The sequence below is a fragment of the Salvelinus fontinalis genome, chromosome 38 (assembly GCF_029448725.1).
Source record: "Salvelinus fontinalis isolate EN_2023a chromosome 38, ASM2944872v1, whole genome shotgun sequence".
In the NCBI taxonomy this organism is placed as follows: domain Eukaryota; kingdom Metazoa; phylum Chordata; class Actinopteri; order Salmoniformes; family Salmonidae; genus Salvelinus; species Salvelinus fontinalis.
The window spans coordinates 9,003,485-9,023,720 of NC_074702.1; the positions used below are offsets into that span (position 1 = coordinate 9,003,485).

Below are 20,236 nucleotides of genomic sequence, written 5' to 3' on the forward strand. Positions count from 1 at the left end.
TATGCATGTGCAGTGGTTCAGTTCCCTAGGTTTAATTATTAAGTGATTAAACTAATCATGTAAACATGAATTAACTAGGAAGTCGGAGCACCACGGAAAATGTTGAGATTAAGATTATTTTCTGAATATAACTCAAAAGTCCCTAGTGGGCTAAACCGATATGACGGCTTGGTAGACAAAGGAAAGGGGTGGGGACTGAGAAAGAGCGGGAAAGACTAAATGGATTCACTACACACAGTCTAGAATTATATTCCTTGAAATGTTAATCCTTTGCACATGAACGGCAGCTCATTCGAGAATAATTGCAAATTATATATTTACGCCCGTATGTTGTTGTTGTCTTCTCTGTTGGAATCCTCGATAGTCCTGTAGAGTTCATCAGAGTCTCTGATTAACTTTCCTTGAAGTCACAATGTCTTTCGTGGTTGTAGGTGGTTAGGATGGATACTTCAGAGTACCATTCGGAAATGTTCTCATATAATAGATGCTTTGGGGGTTGTCGGTATTCTCGTTCTAGACTTATATAATTTTTAGCTGCAGACTAGTAATTATGTGTCTAAGATTTGCTCTTGTTTTGTAGTGATCGATAGTCTCAGAGTTGAACCATTTCCAGCCATGTAGCCAAACTACAGCTGTATGGTCTCCGTGGCCTATAGAATTGTAGAATTGTCTGACTTGTCCTGTGGTATAGTTGTAGTTTAAACCATTTCACATGAAGCGTCAGCTGCATGTTTTCTAGCCTAATGTGAATTTAATCAGGAGCGGGTTTTATACACTTCAGTAGAAAAGGGCGGTTCCATGACGCCCACGTAATGTCTATGCTCACGTGGGCGTGGCCGTTGATTTGGTTATCTTTATATGAAAACCCATACTCTCATTTAGAAGGTTAACATCACATTACATCTTTTCACAAATAGTTTCATGTTTAATCACATATGTTTCACAATATTTAGATATAAACCTGACAGCTGGGAAATGTACACTTTAAGAGATGTGTGTTTCCTGTCCTTCATGAGATCACCAAATGAAACACACTCGTCATAACTATCCCTTAAATGTCCACGGGCCATTCCCACATTCTCAAAGTAGAAATATTGTTTTGGGGATTAGGAGTTTTGAACAAAATAAGTATTTTGTTCTGGTAGACTCTCTCAATATTGCATGGCAGTTTCTACCAGGTATTTATGACCTGTCGTAAAGTCATAAAACTGTGGAGAAAGAGAGAAAATACAAACAGACCCCACAGAGCCCCAGGACAGCAACACAATTAGACCAAACCAAATCATGAGAAAACAAAAAGATAACTACTTGACACATCGGAAAGAATTAACAAAACAGAGCAAACTAGAATGCTATTTGGCACTAAACAGAGAGTACACAGTGGCAGAATACCTGACCACTGTGACGGACCCAAATTTAAGGAAAGCTTTGACTGTGTACAGACTCAGTGCGCATAGCCTTGCTATTGAGAAAGGCCGCCATAGGCAGACCTGGCTCCCAAGAGTAGACAGGCTATGTGCACACTGCCCACAAAATGAGGTGGAAACTGAGCTGCACTTCCTAACCTCCTGCCAAATGTATGACCATATTAGAGACACATATTTCCGTCAGATTACACAGACCCACATAGAATTTGAAAACAAATCCAATTTTGATAAACTCCCGTATCTATTGGGTGCAATACCACAGTGTGCCCCAGGGCACGTCATGACACTGGCTAAGAATTATATCAGTTTCTTGTGTTTTAAGGTTGAGTACTGATCGACAGAGAGAGAGGGAGAGGGGAGAGAGAGGGAGAGGGGAGAGAGAGGGAGAGGGGAGAGAGAGAGAGGGGAGAGAGAGAGAGGGAGAGGGAAGAGAGAGAGAGAGAGAGAGAGTTTAAAGCATCTCCTTAGCGTGGGTCACTGTGTTATCTGTCTAGCCAAAGCACCTTTTCAGATCACATTCCATCTCCCTGATCATTATTGAGGTGACAGTCGTTCCCACTTTATCTCTATCTCTGTTTCTGTTGGAGAAAAAGACAGAATGATCTTCCCCTCTCATGCAGAAAACTCTGTAACATTAATTAGAAATGATAATACCTTCAAATGTTATGACTGAAATGCAGAAATTATTCATTTGTAAACAGAGGATGGTTTCTGTATCTGTGTGATGTAGCCTTCAGCTCTCTGTCTCTCTCTGTGTCCATCTCTCATCTCTCTCTCTCTCTATCAGTCTCTCTCATCCTTCTCTGTGTCGGTCTCTCATCTCTCTCTCTCTCTCATCTCTCTCTGTCAGTTTCTCATCTCTCTCTGTTGCTCTCTGTCTCTCTCTCTGTCGCTCTCTGTCGCTCTCTGCCTCTGTGTCAGTCTCTCTCATCTCTCTCTCTCTCTCACTCTGTCTCTCTCTCTCTCTTTCTGTGTGTTCATGTGTGTGTTTGTGTGAGTGTGTACACGCATGTGTGCGTGTGTGTCTGCGCACACATAGGTGTATGTCTGCATGCTAATTAGGTTAGCTGATCAGTGCAGTGTGTGATGGAGGCAGACAGTGTGTTTGCTCTGTGTTAACCCTGTCTGTGCTGGTGTCAGCATCAATCACGTGTCATGTGTTCCTCCATCAACACTGCATGTGTTCTGAACACAGGTCTGTGTAGTTGTCTGTTCAATCACTCACTCTTCAAGAACTTTACAAGGACTGATTGAAGCAGACTGAGGGTCTCTCTCTCTCGGTCTCTCTCTCTCATGTCAAATACTGACTGAGTTATGAACTATGTTTGCTTCCCTAATCCTAAAGTATCTGACACCCAAGGGCTTACAGAATGCTGTTGCAGGCACTCAAAGTTACTGCATGAAACATGGGAATAATTGGTAGTTAGGCTTCTTCTCCGGATGCTGTTGGTGTTATGTACTAGTGGAGTGGTTCACCAACCATTTCCTCACGTGGAAAATCAATGCTCTGGTTGTCACTTTTATAACTTCTATTCCCCCATCCCTCTCTCTCTCTCTCTCTCTCTCTCTTTCTCTCTCTCTCTCTCTCTCTCTCTCTCTCTCTCTCTCTCTCTCTCTCTCTCTCTCTCTCTCTCTCTCTCTCTCTCTCTCTCTCTCTCTCTCTCTCTCGCTCTCTCGCTCTCTGTCTCTCTGTCTCTCTGTCTCTCTCTCTCTCGCTCTCTCTCTCAATTCAATTCAATTCAATTCAAGGGGCTTTATTGGCATGGGAAACATGTGTTAACATTGCCAAAGCAAGTGAGGTAGATAATATACAAAAGTCAAATAAACAATAAAAAATGAACAGTAAACATTACACATACGGAAGTTTCAAAACAATAAAGACATTACAAATGTCATATTATATATATATGCAGTGTTGTAACAATGTACAAATGGTTAAAGCACACAAGTTCAAGTAAATAAACATAAATATGGGTTGTATTTACAATGGTGTTTGTTCTTCACTGGTTGCCCTTTTCTGGTGGCAACAAGTCACAAATCTTGCTGCTGTGATGGCACACTGTGGAATTTCACCCAGTAGATATGGGAGTTTATCAAAATTGGATTTGTTTTCGAATTCTTTGTGGATCTGTGTAATCTGAGGGAAATATGTCTCTCTAATATGGTCATACATTGGGCAGGAGGTTAGGAAGTGCAGCTCAGTTTCCACCTCATTTTGTGGGCAGTGAGCACATAGCCTTTCTTCTCTTGAGAGCCATGTCTGCCTACGGCGGCCTTTCTCAATAGCAAGGCTATGCTCACTGAGTCTGTACATAGTCAAAGCTTTCCTTAAGTTTGGGTCAGTCACAGTGGTTAGGTATTCTGCCACTGTATACTCTCTGTTTAGGGCCAAATAGCATTCTAGTTTGCTCTGTTTTTTTTTTTGTTAATTCTTTCCAATGTGTCAAGTAATTATCTTTTTGTTTTCTCATGATTTGGTTGGGTCTAACTGTGCTGTTGTCCTGGGGCTCTGTGGGGTGTGTTTGTGTTTGTGAACAGAGCCCTAGGACCAGCTTGCTTAGGGGACTCTTCTCCAGGTTCATCTCTCTGTAGGTGATGGCTTTGTTATGGAAGGTTTGGGAATCGCTTCCTTTTAGGTGGTTGTAGAATTTAACGGCTCTTTTCTGGATTTTGATAATTAGTGGGTATCGGCCTAATTCTGCTCTGCATGCATTATTTGGTGTTCTACGTTGTACACGGAGGATATTTTTGCAGAATTCTGCATGCAGAGTCTCAATTTGGTGTTTGTCCCATTTTGTGAAATCTTGGTTGGTGAGCGGACCCCAGACCTCACAACCATAAAGGGCAATGGGCTCTATGACTGATTCAAGTATTTTTAGCCAGATCCTAATTGGTATGTTGAAATTTATGTTCCTTTTGATGGCATAGAATGCCCTTCTTGCCTTGTCTCTCAGATCGTTCACAGCTCTGTGGAAGCTACCTGTGGTGCTGATGTTTAGGCCGAGGTATGTATAGTTTTTTGTGTGCTCTAGGGCAACGGTGTCTAGATGGAATTTGTGGTCCTGGCGACTGGACCTTTTTTGGAACACCATTATTTTGGTCTTACTGAGATTTACTGTCAGGGCCCAGGTCTGACAGAATCTGTGCAGAAGATCTAGGTGCTGCTGTAGGCCCTCCTTGGTTGGTGACAGAAGCACCAGATCATTAGCAAACAGTAGACATTTGACTTCGGATTCTAGTAGGGTGAGACCGGGTGCTGCAGACTGTTCTAGTGCCCGCGCCAATTCGTTGATATATATGTTGAAGAGGGTGGGGCTTAAGCTGCATCCCTGTCTCACCCCACGACCCTGTGTGAAGAAATGTGTGTGTTTTTTGCCAATTTTAACCGCACACTTGTTGTTTGTGTACATGGATTTTATGATGTCGTATGTTTTACCCCCAACACCACTTTCCATCAATTTGTATAGCAGACCCTCATGCCAAATTGAGTCGAAGGCTTTTTTGAAATCAACAAAGCATGAGAAGACTTTGACTTTGTTTTGGTTTGTTTGGTTGTCAATTAGGGTGTGTAGGGTGAATACATGGTCTGTTGTACGGTAATTTGGTAAAAAGCCAATTTGACATTTGCTCAGTACATTGTTTTCATTGAGGAAATGTACGAGTCTGCTGTTAATGATAATGCAGAGTATTTTCCCAAGGTTACTGTTGACGCATATTCCATGGTAGTTATTGGGGTCAAATTTGTCTCCACTTTTTTGGATTGGGGTGATCAGTCCTTGGTTCCAAATATTGGGGAAGATGCCAGAGCTAAGGACGATGTTAAAGAGTTTTAATATAGCCAATTGGAATTTGTTGTCTGTATATTTGATAATTTCATTAAGGATACCATCAACACCACAGGCCTTTTTGGGTTGGAGGGTTTTTATTTTGTCCTGTAACTCATTCAAGGTAATAGGAGAATCCAGTGGGTTCTGGTAGTCTTTAATAGTTGATTCTAGGATTTGGATTTGATCATGTATATGTTTTTGCTCTTTATTCTTTGTTATAGAGCAAAAAAGATTGGAGAAGTGGTTTACCCATACATCTCCATTTTGGATAGATAATTCTTCGTGTTGTTGTTTGTTTAGTGTTTTCCAATTTTCCCAGAATTGGTTAGAGTCTATGGATTCTTCAATTACATTGAGCTGATTTCTGACGTGCTGTTCCTTCTTTTTCCGTAGTGTATTTCTGTATTGTTTTAGTGATTCACCATAGTGAAGGCGTAGACTCAGGTTTTCCGGGTCTCTATGTTTTTGGTTGGACAGGTTTCTCAATTTATTTCTTAGATTTTTGCATTCTTTATCAAACCATTTGTCATTGTTGTTCATTTTCTTCGGTTTTCTATTTGAGATTTTTAGATTTGATAGGGAAGCTGAGAGGTCAAATATACTGTTAAGACTTTCTACTGCCAAGTTTACACCTTCACTATTGCAGTGGAACGTTTTACCCAGGAAGTTGTCTAAAAGGGATTGAATTTGCTGTTGCCTAATTGTTTTTTGGTAGGTTTCCAAACTGCATTCCTTCCATCTATAGCATTTCTTAATGTTACTCAGTTCCTTTGGCTTTGATGCCTCATGATTGAGTATTGCTCTGTTCAAGTAGACTGTGATTTTGCTGTGGTCTGATAGGGGTGTCAGTGGGCTGACTGTGAACGCTCTGAGAGACTCTGGGTTGAGGTCAGTGATAAAGTAGTCTACAGTGCTACTGCCAAGAGATGAGCTATAGGTGTACCTACCATAGGAGTCCCCTCGAAGCCTACCATTGACTATGTACATACACAGCGTGCGACAGAGCTGCAGGAGTTGTGACCCGTTTTTGTTGGTTATGTTGTCATAGTTGTGCCTAGGTGGGCATATGGGGGAGGGAATGCTGTCACCTCCAGGTAGGTGTTTGTCCCCCTGTGTGCTGAGGGTGTCAGGTTCCTGTCCAGTTCTGGCATTTAGGTCGCCACAGACTAATACATGTCCCCGGGCCTGGAAGTGATTGATTTCCCCCTCCAGGATGGAGAAGCTGTCTTCATTAACCTGTTTGGGCTGCAAGCCCGAAATCGGACGAAAATGACAACAGCTGCAGGGCGCGAAATTCAAAATCTATTTTTTTAAAATATTTAACTTTTACACATTAACAAGTCCAATACAGCATTTGAAAGATAAACATCTTGTCAATCCAGCCAACATGTCCGATTTTTTAAATGTTTTACAGAGAAAACACCACATATATTTATGTTATCTCACCACCAAATACAAAAGTGGACAGACACGTATGGATATGATTATGAAGTATGAATTATGATTGAAGTAGCATGCACAAGCCAACCGAAATAAACTAAAACCAACCTAAAGAGCCCAGAAAAAACTACCTCAGATGACAGTCATATAACATGTTACACAATAAATCTATGTTTTGTTCATAAAAAGTGCATATTTTAGCTATAAATCAGTTTTACATTGATGCTACCCAAAAATGCTAACACATAGCTAGAGTCTGAATCCAGACGGGAGTAGCCAGAGAAAATACATACACCAACGTCGGCTACTAATTACACCTCATAAAACATTTCAGAAAAACATATGGTGGATAACTAATGAAAGACAGATATCGTGTAAATAAAGCCAACATTTCCGATTTTTGAAGTGTTTTACAGCGAAAACACAATATATCGTTATATTAGCTAACAACATAAGCTAGCATAAGGCAGCATTGATTCTAGTCAAGCGCTAGCCTAGCACAGTTAGCACAGTTAGCATACAACAGTTCGACAGATATATGAAAAAGCATCCCAAATTGGGTCTTATCTTTGTTGGTATTCCATCAGAATGTTGTAACGGGGTCCAATGTCCAGTAGAGTCTTTAGTTGGGTTCCAGAACGAATTATTTCCCTCTTTGGTTAGCCAGCATAATAGCATTGCGGCTCTACACAGCGTTTCTTCAAAAAAAAAAAAAATTCTTCCGTCGTATCACATCTAAGGGCGAGGAATAAATTGCAATAATATAATTAAAGTATATTGAAAAAAGATACTTTAGAATGATTTTGTGACATGTATCAAATAATATCGTAGTCAGACATCATATTCAACGTTATCTACCTTCTTCCATAAGCCGAGACCAAATTCTGCATCGCGCCCGGATTTTTTTTTTTACTGCGCAGGTCTCACAAGAAGGTGTGTTATTCAGTCCATGGACGAGATATTCGACTCCTTTCAATTCTCACTTCCGCATTACAGCCTGACGAACGCCTGTGACGTGTCCCTATGGTCCTAAGTCAAAGGGCCTTTTATAGAGAAGTTCTTAAAGAGACACATCGCATTTTGGAAAATCTCAATTCGGCTGGGAAAATGGCTGTAAAAATATTTCTGTTCGACTTAGAGAAACAATTCAAACCTTTTTAGAAACTACAGACTGTTATCTATCCAACAGTAGTAAATATATGCATATTGGAAAATAAAAAGTTTCTTAGGAGGCCGTTTGAAAATGTGCACACATTTTCTAGTTTTTTCAATATTCAGCTTGCAGCCCAAACAGGTTTTAAAGTATGGGGATTCTAGTGGGGGGATATAGGTAGCACACAGGAGGACATTTTTCTCTGTTAAGATAATTTCCTTTTGAATTTCTAGCCAAATGTAAAATGTTCCTGTTTTGATTAATTTAATGGAGTGAGTTAGGTCTGCTCTATACCAAATTAGCATTCCCCCTGAGTCCCTTCCCTGTTTCACACCTGGTAGTTTGGTGGATGGGACTACCAGCTCTCTGTAACCTAGAGGGCAACCAGTGGGTCCGTCTCCTCTATACCATGTTTCTTGCAGGATGACAATGTCTGCATTACCGATTTCTTTGGTGAAGTCCGGGTTCCTGCTCTTTAGGCCAAAGGCAGATGACCTCAGACCTTGGATATTCCAGGATGATATAGTGAAGGCTTTTTGTTCCATAAAGTGTCCAATGTTGTTGGTCGGGGTTTGGCCTCAGGCCAGTAAGTGTGAGCAGAGCCTGCTGAGCATCTGGTACATGCCGTTGGCTTGGGCGAGTGTAAGAGTGGGGGTTGGGCCTGTTTGCCCGCTCACTACCTGGGCGTATGTGTGACTTCCATGTTGATGCCCTCTTTGCGGGGGTGGGGTGCATGGGGTGGGCAGGAGTGGCATGGGTCTGATCTGAGGGGGCCTAAATTGGGTGTGGGCATGGTTGATGTGGGGGGGGTGTTTAGGTCCAGGGGGGGTCCTGGAGGTCTTGGAGGGTGTCTCGCTGGTCTGGCTGGGGTGTCTATTGATCTGTTGCTCCTGTGTGAAGTGTTGGGGCTTCGTTTGAGAGCGATGTCCTTTAGAGTCCGGGCAAAGGTGGGCACTGCTGCCTTGTAGAGGTGGACCTGGTCATAGAGGCTGTTCAAGTCCAGGGTGGAGTGGTGTGCCAGAAAAACATTTGGTTTTGAGGCACAGTCACGGGAAATGCTTGCGTTTACCCGCTGTATTGTAGCAGGGTGGAAGTCTTTTCGTGGTAGCAGGGTGGAGATAACCACGTGTGCGTTGGGGAAAGTAGAAGAAGCTTTTTCAATCACTCCCTTCAGTGCTGTGGCCACCCTTTCCTGCTGTGCTCTCAGGTCGTTTGTGCCTGTGTGTATTATTATGTGGCTAGGTGAGCCTAGTTTGTCCTCAGACAGAAGGTCTAGGGCGTGCTGGGTGTTTGGACACCAGAGTTTAGACACACTGTGTTTGGGAAAAGTTTTTTTTCTTGTAGAAATTTACCATTTGAGTCCATAAGTAGGACAATCTGTGTCTTGTGTTTGTCCTCAGTGGGTGTGGGGGGGTTGTCAGGAGGGCTATCAGGGTGGCTGACGGGGGGGGTGCTCAGAGGGGGTGAGAGCTGCTGGGCTTGGGGTTTTTCTTTTGTCTGTTCTGTTGTGATGTCGTTTCTATGGTCAGGGTCTGGTGTGGACTGTTCTGCTGTGGTGTCGAGACTTTTGTAGGGTGCTGAGGTGGGCTGTTCTGCTGGCGTCTCTGTGGGGATGGCCACCTCCCTAGTGAGTTGTTCTCTGTCACATGCCATCCCCCTCGACCTCTCCTCCAGCAGTCTGATCCTCTCCTCCATCCCCCTCTCCCTCTCCTCCTGTAGTCTGATCCTCTCCTCCATCCCCCTCTCCCTCTCCTCCTGTAGTCTGATCCTCTCCTCTAGTGCTCTGTTCTTCTCCTGCTCCTGCTCTTTCTCCTGTTGATGTTGTCTCACCACTGTCCATAGTGCAGATATGTCTCTCTCCACCTCCAGCTCTCCAGGTCTGGTTAAGGGGGTGTTGTTGTGCTGGACTGTTGTCTGGGTCTGTGCTGACTGGAGTGTAATCACCTGCTGTTCCAGCTCCACCTGCCTTACCTCCAGCTGGGTGAATTTGTCCTTCATTTCAATGAGGGAGAAGTACTTTGTACTGGGAGGTTGACTGTCTGCTGAGGGTTGCTCGTCTGTGGGGTTATATGGTGAAGAGGTTTGGTCTGACCCACTTGGGGTGGGGGTATCTTTATCAAGGGAGAGCTTCTCCTGCTGGGCTAATTCTTTGATTAGGTGAAAGTCCAGCTGAAACTGTTTGTGGTTGCCCTGTACAATTACTGTTCCAGACTTATAGAGATTTATATTAGCTGACTCCTCGTCCTCGTTGTCAAGAATCCTGAGTTTCCACCCCTCGTTTACCCCCCCTCTCTTAACAGAGGGGTAGTGTGCTAATATAGCACTGTGCCATGCCTGGCGATGGTTTGTGTGGAAGATAAGGTTGCTGATGTTCCCATTTTTGTAATAGTCAGCAAAAAGTGTCTCTTGATTTTCCATAAGGAGCTTCATTTTGTGCTCTTTTCTTGTCTTGTCATTCTTCACACTCCCAGGGTAGAGTATTTTAATTACCTCTGAACGGCGGGAGGCAGCTTCTAGGGCCTCTCCCTTTGTTTGGGGTAGACTATTCGACTCTCCTGCCATTGTTGGGCTAATGGTCTTTGACACCTCTCACTTGACACTTAAGTGCTAGTTGAAGCTGTATCAAGCTTGGCAGAATTATGTTACTATTCAGTCCTTATAAAGTAGTGTCATGTATTTTTCTTCTTGGCTTTTGTAAATCAAATATAGTTTCAGACTAGACATTACTCACTCAGTTCCAGGTTGGGTGGTGTTTTCAGGTTTCTGTTGTTTTCCAGAGAATTTGCTGTGTAATAATCCTTGGTATTTGTGAATCTTTCATGTGATTCCGTAATTCCGTCCAAAATCAGGATGTAGGTTTTGAGTTTTGATTTGAATTTAGGGTTATGTTGTAGAGGGTAGCATCCTGTATTTGTTCCTGACAAGAAATCCAAATTTAACTAACTAACTAACTAACTTTAACTAACTAACTCGAAAATGCTGAAAAATGCAGGAGCTCATCTGATCTCTCTCTCTCTCTCTCTCTCTCTCTCTCTCTCTCTCTCTCTCTCTCTCTCTCTCTCTCTCTCTCTCTCTCTCTCTCTCTCTCTCTCTCTCAGTGATGCTGCTGGACACAACAGAGTCTACCTCGGAGCTTGGCTGGACCACATATCCTGACACTGGGGTAAGCAGAGGACAAATCACTGGGCAAATCTCAAAACACGCACGCACAGGCACACACACACACACACACACACACACACACACACACACACACACACACACACACACACACACACACACACACACACACACACACACACACACACACACACACACACACACACACTCAGGGCTTTGGTGAAAAGTAGTGCACTTCATTGGGTATATAGGGTGTCATTTGAAACTACTGATCGATATGACATCATCAACGTTGACACTGGTAATAGATTGCATTATGTGGCTCCAGTTCATAAGATAGGTTTCGGGTCCCATCAGAGGAAGTCAAAGCCTGTGTGTGTGTGTGTGTGTGTGTGTGTGTGTGTGTGTGTGTGTGTGTGTGTGTGTGTGTGTGTGTGTGTGTGTGTGTGTGTGTGTGTGTGTGTGTGTGTGTGTGTGTGTGTGTGTGTGTGTGTGTGTGTGTGTGCTCAATGCTCATTGCTGGCATACATCATCATCATCATCATCATCATCATCATCATCATCATCATCATCATTACCATACTCACTGAAGCAGTATCCAAAACAAATGATTATGGTAATGGGGTGACTGTAAATGTCCCATTATATGACTGACTTTTACATTTCAATCTTCTGTGTACAGCTGCATCATGTACTCTTGTATCCATCAGTCTTCCTGGTGTTATGAAATATGTTCCAAACTCATACTGTGTTCCCCCATAGCTACACTTTGAGCTTGTATGAATACCGTACAGTACAGGCCGGGTGTATATTAGAGCCAGCTGAGTATGATCACGCTGATTGCTGTGAGGAAGCTTTGCGTTTGCATGTGTGTAATGCTCTAGGTGTCGGGGTGTTTGTGGAATCAGACGCAGGAACAGCAGAGCTTCAAATAGGTTGAGTTTAATTTCCCAACTCGTCAACAAACAATGTCCAAACCGGACTACTGGGTGTCAAATAAACACCTGTCTTCAAACATGAAGACAAAACCAGTACACACACACGAACCACTCCCGAAATCCAAAGAAACAGACGAACAATCCAGCACAAAGAAGCAGACAGGCTGGCTGACTAATAAAGCCACCCTGATTGCCAATTCCCTCAAACCAGGTGATAACCATAAACACATAAGGAGGGGGAGGAAAAAGAGTCAGTAGCAGCTAGTAGGCCGGTGACGACGACCGCCGAGCGCCACCCGAACGGCTGCCTCGGTTGAAGTCGTGACAATGTGTGTGTTTTTTATAGAGCCACAGAGATGAGAAGTGGTTCTGAGATGGAGATATCATGATTGGACCTGGGGCACTAAGCTAAGAGAAGCAGACAAAGAGGGAGAGAGCAAGAGAGAAGGAGAGAGAGGGAGAGAGTTTTCTGTTAACCCTTTCCTCCCCCTTCTTTTTTCAGAATTTCTTCTCTTTTGCTTGAGGGCCGGTTGATAATCTTTATATACTTTTCCTCCCTTCGTCTTGTTTCTCCCTTCGTCTTGCTCTCTCCTTCTTTCTCTCCAGCCCCTTCGACCTAGAGGAGCAGCCCCTCTACCCTGCTGTCACGACCCTTCACTCTCTCTCCCCCTCTGTCTTCCTCTGCCCTCCAGTGTTTCCCTGCTCCTCCCTGTCCTCTCTCTCCATCCCTCCCACACTCCTCTCTCTCCTCTCCATCTCTCCATCCCTCCCACACTCCTCTCTCTCCTCTCCATCTCTCCATCCCTCCTCCACTTCTCTCTCTCCTCTCCATCTCTCCTCCACTCCTTTCTCTCCTCTCCATCCCTCCATCCCTCCATCCATCCTCCACTTCTCACTCTCCTCTCCATCCCTCTATCCATATTCCACTCCTCTCTCCTCCCTCTCCATCCTTCCTCCACTCCTCACTCTCCTCTCCATCCCTCCATCCCTCCCACACTCCTCTCTCTGCCTCCGTCCCTCCATCCCTCTATCCCTCCACTCCTCTCTCTCCTCTCCGTCCCTCCGTCCCTCCATCCCTCCATCCCTATTCTACTCCTATCTCTCCCTCCATCCCTCCTCCACTCCTCTCTCTCCCTCCATCCCTCCCTCCCTCCACTCCTCTCTCTCCTCTCCATCCTTCCATCCCTCCATCCCTCCATGCCTCCATTCATCCTCCACTCATCTCTCTCCTCTCCATCCCTCCATCCCTCCTCTCTCTCCTCTCCATCCCTCCATACCTCCTCCAATCCTCTCTCTCCTCTCCATCCCTCCATTCCTCATCCACTCCTCTCTCCCCTCTCCATCCCTCCATCCCTCCTCTCTCCCCTCTCCATCCCTCCATCCCTCCTCCACTCCTCTCTCTCCTCTCCATCCCTCCACCCCCCATCCCTCCTCCACTTCTCTCTCTCCTCTCCATCCCTCCATCCCTCCTCCACTTCTCCACTCCTCTCTGTCCTCTCCATCCATTTCTCCCGTTCTCTTCCATCCCTCCTCTCTTCCTCTGCTTTCTATTCCTCCCTTCATCCACATCATCTCCCATCCCTTCTCCCTCTCGTATTCCTCTCTCCTCCCACCCTCATTTATCTCTCTCTCTGTGCTCTTCAGTGTGTCTGAGGCCTTGCTCCTTCCTATCCTCTGTCACTGTGGAGATTTGTTGTTTTTCTGGGATTTCGGTTCAGATTAAATCACAAATGACTTGTCTCTCTCCTCCACCCCCCTCTCCCCAATCTGTTTACTTTTTTCTACTCATGAGATGGAGCGAGAAAGAGGGGGAAGGGGATAAGAGGAAGGGGGAAAAAACACAGAAAACAAATGCAAGCAGGCGGGTTTCAGTATTTATTCATGGCCGTACGGTGGCCCAGCACACACGCAATGTCACACATTTAGACTTTGCTCATTCACTCACACTCATCCTGTATGCCTGGCTGAGAGTCTCCACTCTATCCCCTACCATGACTTTTACCTACAGTACCTCTCTCTCTCTCCTTCCCTCTCTTACACAAACACAATCTGTCACACGCATGCACCCCCCCTGCTCCCTCTTACTCCCTCCCTCTCTCTCTCCCTTCATTTCTCTCTCCTTTTCTGTCTCTCTCTCTCCTGGATCACTGTCTGGAGGGGTCACAGTCTCTCTCTCTCTCTCTCTCTCTCTCTCTCTCTCTCTCTCTCTCTCTCTCTCTCTCCTTTTCTGTCTCTCTCTCTCCTTTTCTGTCTCTCTCTCTCCTGGATCACTGTCTGGAGGGGTCTCTCTCTCTCTCTCCTTTTCTCTCTCTCTCTCTCTCTCTCTCTCTCTCTCTCTCTCTCTCTCTCTCTCTCTCACACACTCACACTCACACTCACACACACACACACACACACACACACACACACACACACAAACACACACACACACACACACACACACACACACACACACACACACACACACACACACACACACACACACACACACACACACACACACACACACACACACACACACACACACGAGAGATACAGCATACTCTGCTAGGGTGTACAGATCAGGACCCTGGCAGATTGGAATGATTATGAGGACTAGAACACAGCAGTTGAGAAGCTACTGTATTACAACAGATAATGCTATGCTTGTCACTCAGGGCCACAATGGCCTAAAGCAAAGCCTTTTCATACAGAGGAGCGTCCTAGTGTATAATGGCTGAAACTAAGCCCTGCATCACATTTACATTTGACTCATTCAGCAGACTTTCTCATCCTGAGTGACTGTTTTGAGCAGCTTCAGGTTTCACTTCAGCTGTTCAGAATTTCCACACTGTAAAGTTGTGTTCTTATCCTCCGTTACCAAAAATAGAGAGAGAGCGAAAGAGAGAGAGAGAGAGAGACAGAGAGAGACAGAGAGAGACAGAGAGAGAGAGAGAGAGAGAGAGAGAGAGGGAGAGAGAGAGAGACAGAGAGAGAGAGAGAGAGAGAGAGAGAGAGAGAGAGAGAGAGAGAGAGAGAGAGAGAGAGAGAGAGAGAGAGAGAGAGAGAGAGAGAGAGAGAGAGAGAGAGAGAGAGAGAGAGAGAGATGCATGGCAATAATGCACCATCCCATAAAATATGCAATATGCATATATATATATATATATATGCATTCTACTGAGCCATTAACTTTATGTTTGTATTCTTATCTTTTATTATTTCTTATTGGTGTTGCATTGCCCAGAAGGAAGCTGTCAGTAAGCATTTAGTTGGACGGTGTATGCCTTGTGTATCACATACATATGACTAATAACACTTAAACCTTGAGTAGGACCATGTGTGTTCACGAAGACCATCTTATGATTAGCAGTGTTGTTTAATGCACTGTGGACTGTTTATATAGACAATCTATGTATATACTGTACGTTTCTGATTGATAATGCATAAATGTCTGTGTAATATCATGTTGCACTCAGAAAGCATGTATATGTAGTTTGAAAGACCTATGTTTATATACAGTTTCAGCATGTATGGACAGGTAGTACTGTGTTATACACAAGATAGAAACTGTATAATAGTACAATGGGTGTATTCATTTTGCCCATTCTGTTGAAAAACTTTCTTAAATGTAAGCAAACGGAATGAAATGGGGAGGGACATACCTGAAGGGACATACACCCGTGAATGGGAGAGCCAAGCTGTTAAATATGGACTCTATTCCTTTAAGATCAGTGTCTCAGCCCTGCAGTCAGTAAACAGTAGGTAGGGAGGAGTCTCTCAGTAAACAGTACAGGCCAGGGAGGGAGGGGTTTAGGAACGTCACATTGCTGAAGTGAAACTAGAAACCTGAATGTTATGAACAGGATCGAACTTTTACACTTTAAAGAATCTAACTATACAGCTATACTGTTACCTACTGTAGTCTCCAGTCCCTGGAGCCTTTTTCTGATCAGAGGAAGAGAAAGAACAGAGTCAACAGACGCTGAGGTGAGTAGAGAGAAAGTAAAGAGATTGTCTGATATGGGTTGATCATAAAACAGTGTTTTGCTATATTGTTCACACTGAGAAATGAAACAATATCATTTTTTTTTTCAAAGATAGAATGACTGATTTCAGAGAGACTATAATACAGTATGTTATTTGGTCTGTTCCCAGCTATGGCTTCCTCCAGCATTGTCCTGTCTGAAGAGCAGTTCCAGTGCTCTATCTGTCTGGATGTGTTCACTGAGCCAGTCTCCATCCCCTGTGGACACAACTACTGCAAGGCCTGTATCATAGGATACTGGGACAGCAGTGACCTGTGCCAGTGTCCAATGTGTAAAAAGACATTTGATAAGAGACCAGATCTCTTTGTGAATACTTTCATTTCTGAAATGGCTGCTCAGCTCAAGAAGTTGGCTCCAGTTGAAGCCACATCCATCACCCCAGGACAAGCCCAGACAACATCCCTTTCCAAAACCGTAGAAGTGTCATGTGATGTCTGTACTGAGACAAAACTCATGGCCCTGAAGTCCTGCCTGGTGTGTCTGGCCTCTTACTGTGAGACTCACCTGGAGCCTCATCAAAGAGTTGCTTCTTTCAAGAAACACAAGCTGATCGACCCTGTGGAGAACCTGGAAGACAGGGTGTGTAAGAAGCATGAGAGACCCCTGGAGCTGTTCTGTAGGAGAGACCAGATGTGTGTGTGTCAGTTCTGCACCGAGACAGACCACAAGACTCACAAGACTGTCCCCATAGAGGAAGAGTATAGAGAGAGGAAGACTCAGATGAGGAAGACTAAGAGTAAAGTTCAGGAGATGATCCAGGAGAGACTGCTGAAGGTTAAGGAGATCAAACATGCAGTAGAGCTCAGGAAGAGAGATGCAAAGAGAGAGATAGCAGACAATGCAGAGGTCTTCACTGCTATGGTGCGCTGTATTGAGAGAAGCCAGGCTGAGCTCATTGAGGTGGTTGAGGGGAAGCAGAAAGCAGCAGAGAAGCGGGCTGAAGGGCTCATTGAAGAGTTGGAGCAGGAAATCACTGGGCTAAAGAGAGGAAGCACTGAGCTGGAGCAGCTCTCAGATATTGACGACCAGTTAATCTTTCTCCAGAGGTCCCCATCCCTCTGTACCATCCTTCCACCTACGAAGAACTGGTCTGAGATCACTGTTCACAGCAGTCTAGGTGTAGAGACATTGAGGAGTACTGTGTCTCAACTGGAGAAAACCCTCAATAAAGAGATGGAGAAGTTTCCTGAAGTCAAGTTGAAGAGGATGCAGCAGTGTGTAGTGGATGTCACTCTGGACCCTGATACAGCAAATCCTTGGCTCATCCTGTCTAAGGACCGGAAACAGGTCAAGTGTGTTGATATAAAGCCGAATCTACCGGCTAACCCAGAGAGGTTTGAAATTCATCCCCGTGTTTTAGGAAAGGAGGGGTTCTCCTCAGGGAGTTTCTACTATGAGGTGCAGGTGAAAGGGAAGACGTATTGGGCTTTAGGAGTGGCTAGAGAGTCCATAAAGAGGAAAGGGGTGAATCTACTGAGTCCTGTAAATGGATCCTGGACTGTGGAGCTGAGGGATGGGGAGTACATCGCTGATGATGAACCTCATGTCCCCCTCACCCTGAGAGTGAAGCCCCAGAATGTGGGGGTGTTTGTGGATTATGAGGGGGGTGAGGTCTCCTTTTTTAATGTGGAGGCCAGGTCCCATATTTATTCTTTCACTGGCTGCACCTTCACTGAGAGACTCCACCCACTGTTCTCTACAGGCAAAAATCCTTCCAACACAACTCCTCTTATCATCTCTCCCATCAAGTCTGACTGAGTTTAGTGAACAGGGAATTCAGTCACACAGACACAAAGCATATTATGTCCAATATGACTGTGTTTATATTTGTACATTCATTAGAGCATATGTTTGCATATGTTTATCAGCTTATTTATTGGTATTATGCTGATATCTTCTCTGATATCATAACATTGTATATTACAATGAAAATATAAAAGTTGTATCTTTGAGTCCATGTGCCATTGTGTCTGTGCCAAATCCTGTTGGATTTACAAACTAGGAATACATTACCCTTATTTCTCCTCTGACTTTCTGAAGAGTACATGATGTCCTGTAGTCAATGTGCAGTGGAGGTGACTCTGAGCCTGCTGCAGCATTTCCTTTTCTAATCCTGTCTGAGGGTTGGAGTCATAAAGCAGAAACTCCCTAATAACACAGACTGATTTTACACAAATCCCTGTGTTTAAAAATGCAGGGGTTCTCCTCGGGGAGATTCCACTATGAGGTGCAGATGAAAGGGAAGACCGGTTGGGCTTAAGGAGTGGCTAGAGAGTCCATCAACAGGGGGGGCTTTAATCCACTCAGCCCTGTACATGGATACTGGACTGTGGGACTGAAGAACGGGAATGACTATGGAGCTCGCACAGAGTCTGGAGTCTTGCTCCCCCTCAGAGAGAAGCTCCAGAAGGTGGGTGTTTGTGGATTGTGAGGAGGGTGAGTTCTTCTTTTATGATGCGGAAGATAGATCCTACATATACTCTTTCATAGACTCCACCCACTTCTCTCTACCAGCACTAATTATTTAGGTGATAACTCAGCTCCACTTATCATCTCTACCATCAAGCTTGACTGAGTGTAGTGAACATGGAATTCAGTCATTAAAATGAATGTGTAAAAAATTTACCATACATTTAGTAGTATAGGATAACTTACAAGTTGATGAAATAGCACAATGAACAGTGTTTCTCTGGTGCTAATAGTTTATATTGCAATAATAAAATAACATTTGTATATCTAGTCCATGTGTCATTTTTTTCCTCCTGTAGGATTTGCAAAATGCACATACATGCCCCCCTTGTTCATCCTCTTACTTTTTGAAGAGTACATCCAATTTGAAACACACAGAACACAGAGGCAGAGAGCTAGTTAAAGGTGATACTCATAAGGCCTTATCACCAGCTAAACCAGATAACACTTCTTGGACTTTTGATGACATTCCACTCAAGGTCCCATAAACCCCAATTATTATGAACTAACATTTATTTATTTATTTATTTTATTTTACCGTTATTTTACCAGGTAAGTTGACTGAGAACACGTTCTCATTTGCAGCAACGACCTGGGGAATAGTTACAGGGGAGAGGAGGGGGATGAATGAGCCAATTGTAAACTGGGGATTATTAGGTGACCATGATGGTTTGAGGGCCAGATTAGGAATTTAGCCAGGACACCGGGGTTAACACCCCTACTCTTACGATAAGTGCCATGGGATCTTTAATGACCTCAGAGAGTCAGGACACCCGTTTAACGTCCCATCCGAAAGACGGCACCCTACACAGGGCAGTGTCCCCAATCACTGCCCTGGGGCATTGGGATATTTTTTAGACCAGAGGAAAGAGTGCCTCCTACTGGCCCTCCAACACCACTTCCAGGAGCATCTGGTCTCCCATCCAGGGCCTGACCAGGACCAACCCTGCTTAGCTTCAGAAGCAAGCCAGTAGTGGTATGCAGGGTGGTATGCTGCTGGCCATAATGAGCAGACAGTGCTAAAAGTGTTCTGAGAATATATTCAAGATGAAAAAATACATCTGTTATTTATACGGTCTCATATGACTTATAACACTATGCCACACACTCTCTCTACCCGCCTCCTCTCTCTCTCTCTTTCCTTTTCTCATTCTCTCTCTGTTTCTCTCTCTCTCTTTCTCTCATTCTGTCTCTCTCTTTCCTTTTCTCATTCTCTCTCTGTTTCTCTCTCTCTCTTTTCTCATTCTGTCTCTCTCTCTTTCTTTTTCTCATTCTCTCTCTGTTTCTCTCTCTCTTTTCTCATTCTGTCTCTCTCTCTTACTTTTTCTCATTCTCTCTCTGTTTCTCTCTCTCTCTTTTCTCATTCTGTCTCTCTCTCTCTTTCTTTTTCTCATTCTCTCTCTGTTTCTCTCTCTCTTTTTCTCATTCTGTCTCTCTCTCTTTCTTTTTCTCATTCTCTCTCTGTTTCTCTCTCTCTCTTTCTCTCATTCTGTCTCTCTCTCTCTTTCTTTTTCTCATTCTCTCTCTGTTTCTCTCTCTCCTTTTCTCATTCTGTCTCTCTCTCTTTCTTTTTCTCATTCTCTCTCTGTTTCTCTCTCTCTCTTTTTCTCATTCTGTCTCTCTCTCTCTTTCTTTTTCTCATTCTCTCTCTGTTTCTCTCTCTCTCTTTTTCTCATTCTGTCTCTCTTTCTCTTTCTTTTTCTCATTCTCTCTCTGTTTCTCTCTCTCTTTTTCTCATTCTGTCTCTCTCTCTTTCTTTTTCTCATTCTCTCTCTGTTTCTCTCTCTCTCTTTTTCTCATTCTGTCTCTCTCTCTCTATCTTTCTTTTTCTCATTCT

General features: G+C 44.1%; 2 protein-coding genes across 3 annotated transcripts in view; both read left to right on the forward strand.

Moving 5' to 3' along the window:
- The window catches only part of LOC129837818 (ephrin type-B receptor 5-like), a 95,852-nt gene that overhangs the window by 19,317 nt on the left and 56,299 nt on the right, over window positions 1-20,236 (forward strand). The window contains exon 2 of one of the 2 annotated variants that reach the window (XM_055904273.1): window positions 10,946-11,010. In XM_055904273.1, the coding sequence (XP_055760248.1) occupies window positions 10,946-11,010 (65 nt within the window). Of the gene's footprint in view, window positions 1-10,945; window positions 11,011-20,236 lie in introns of those variants that run through there. The other variant, XM_055904276.1, reaches the window with a different exon arrangement.
- LOC129837820 (E3 ubiquitin-protein ligase TRIM39-like) lies at window positions 15,029-18,670 on the forward strand. Its single transcript, XM_055904277.1, has 2 exons — window positions 15,029-15,871; window positions 16,040-18,670. Exon 2 carries the CDS (start codon window positions 16,042-16,044, stop codon window positions 17,686-17,688), a length of 1,647 nt encoding a protein of 548 aa, XP_055760252.1. The 5' UTR covers window positions 15,029-15,871; window positions 16,040-16,041; the 3' UTR covers window positions 17,689-18,670.

Bases quoted from the DNA above. Each gene is read 5' to 3' on its own strand.
- LOC129837820 (XM_055904277.1), top strand. From the start codon at position 16,042: ATGGCTTCCTCCAGCATTGTCCTGTCTGAAGAGCAGTTCCAGTGCTCT.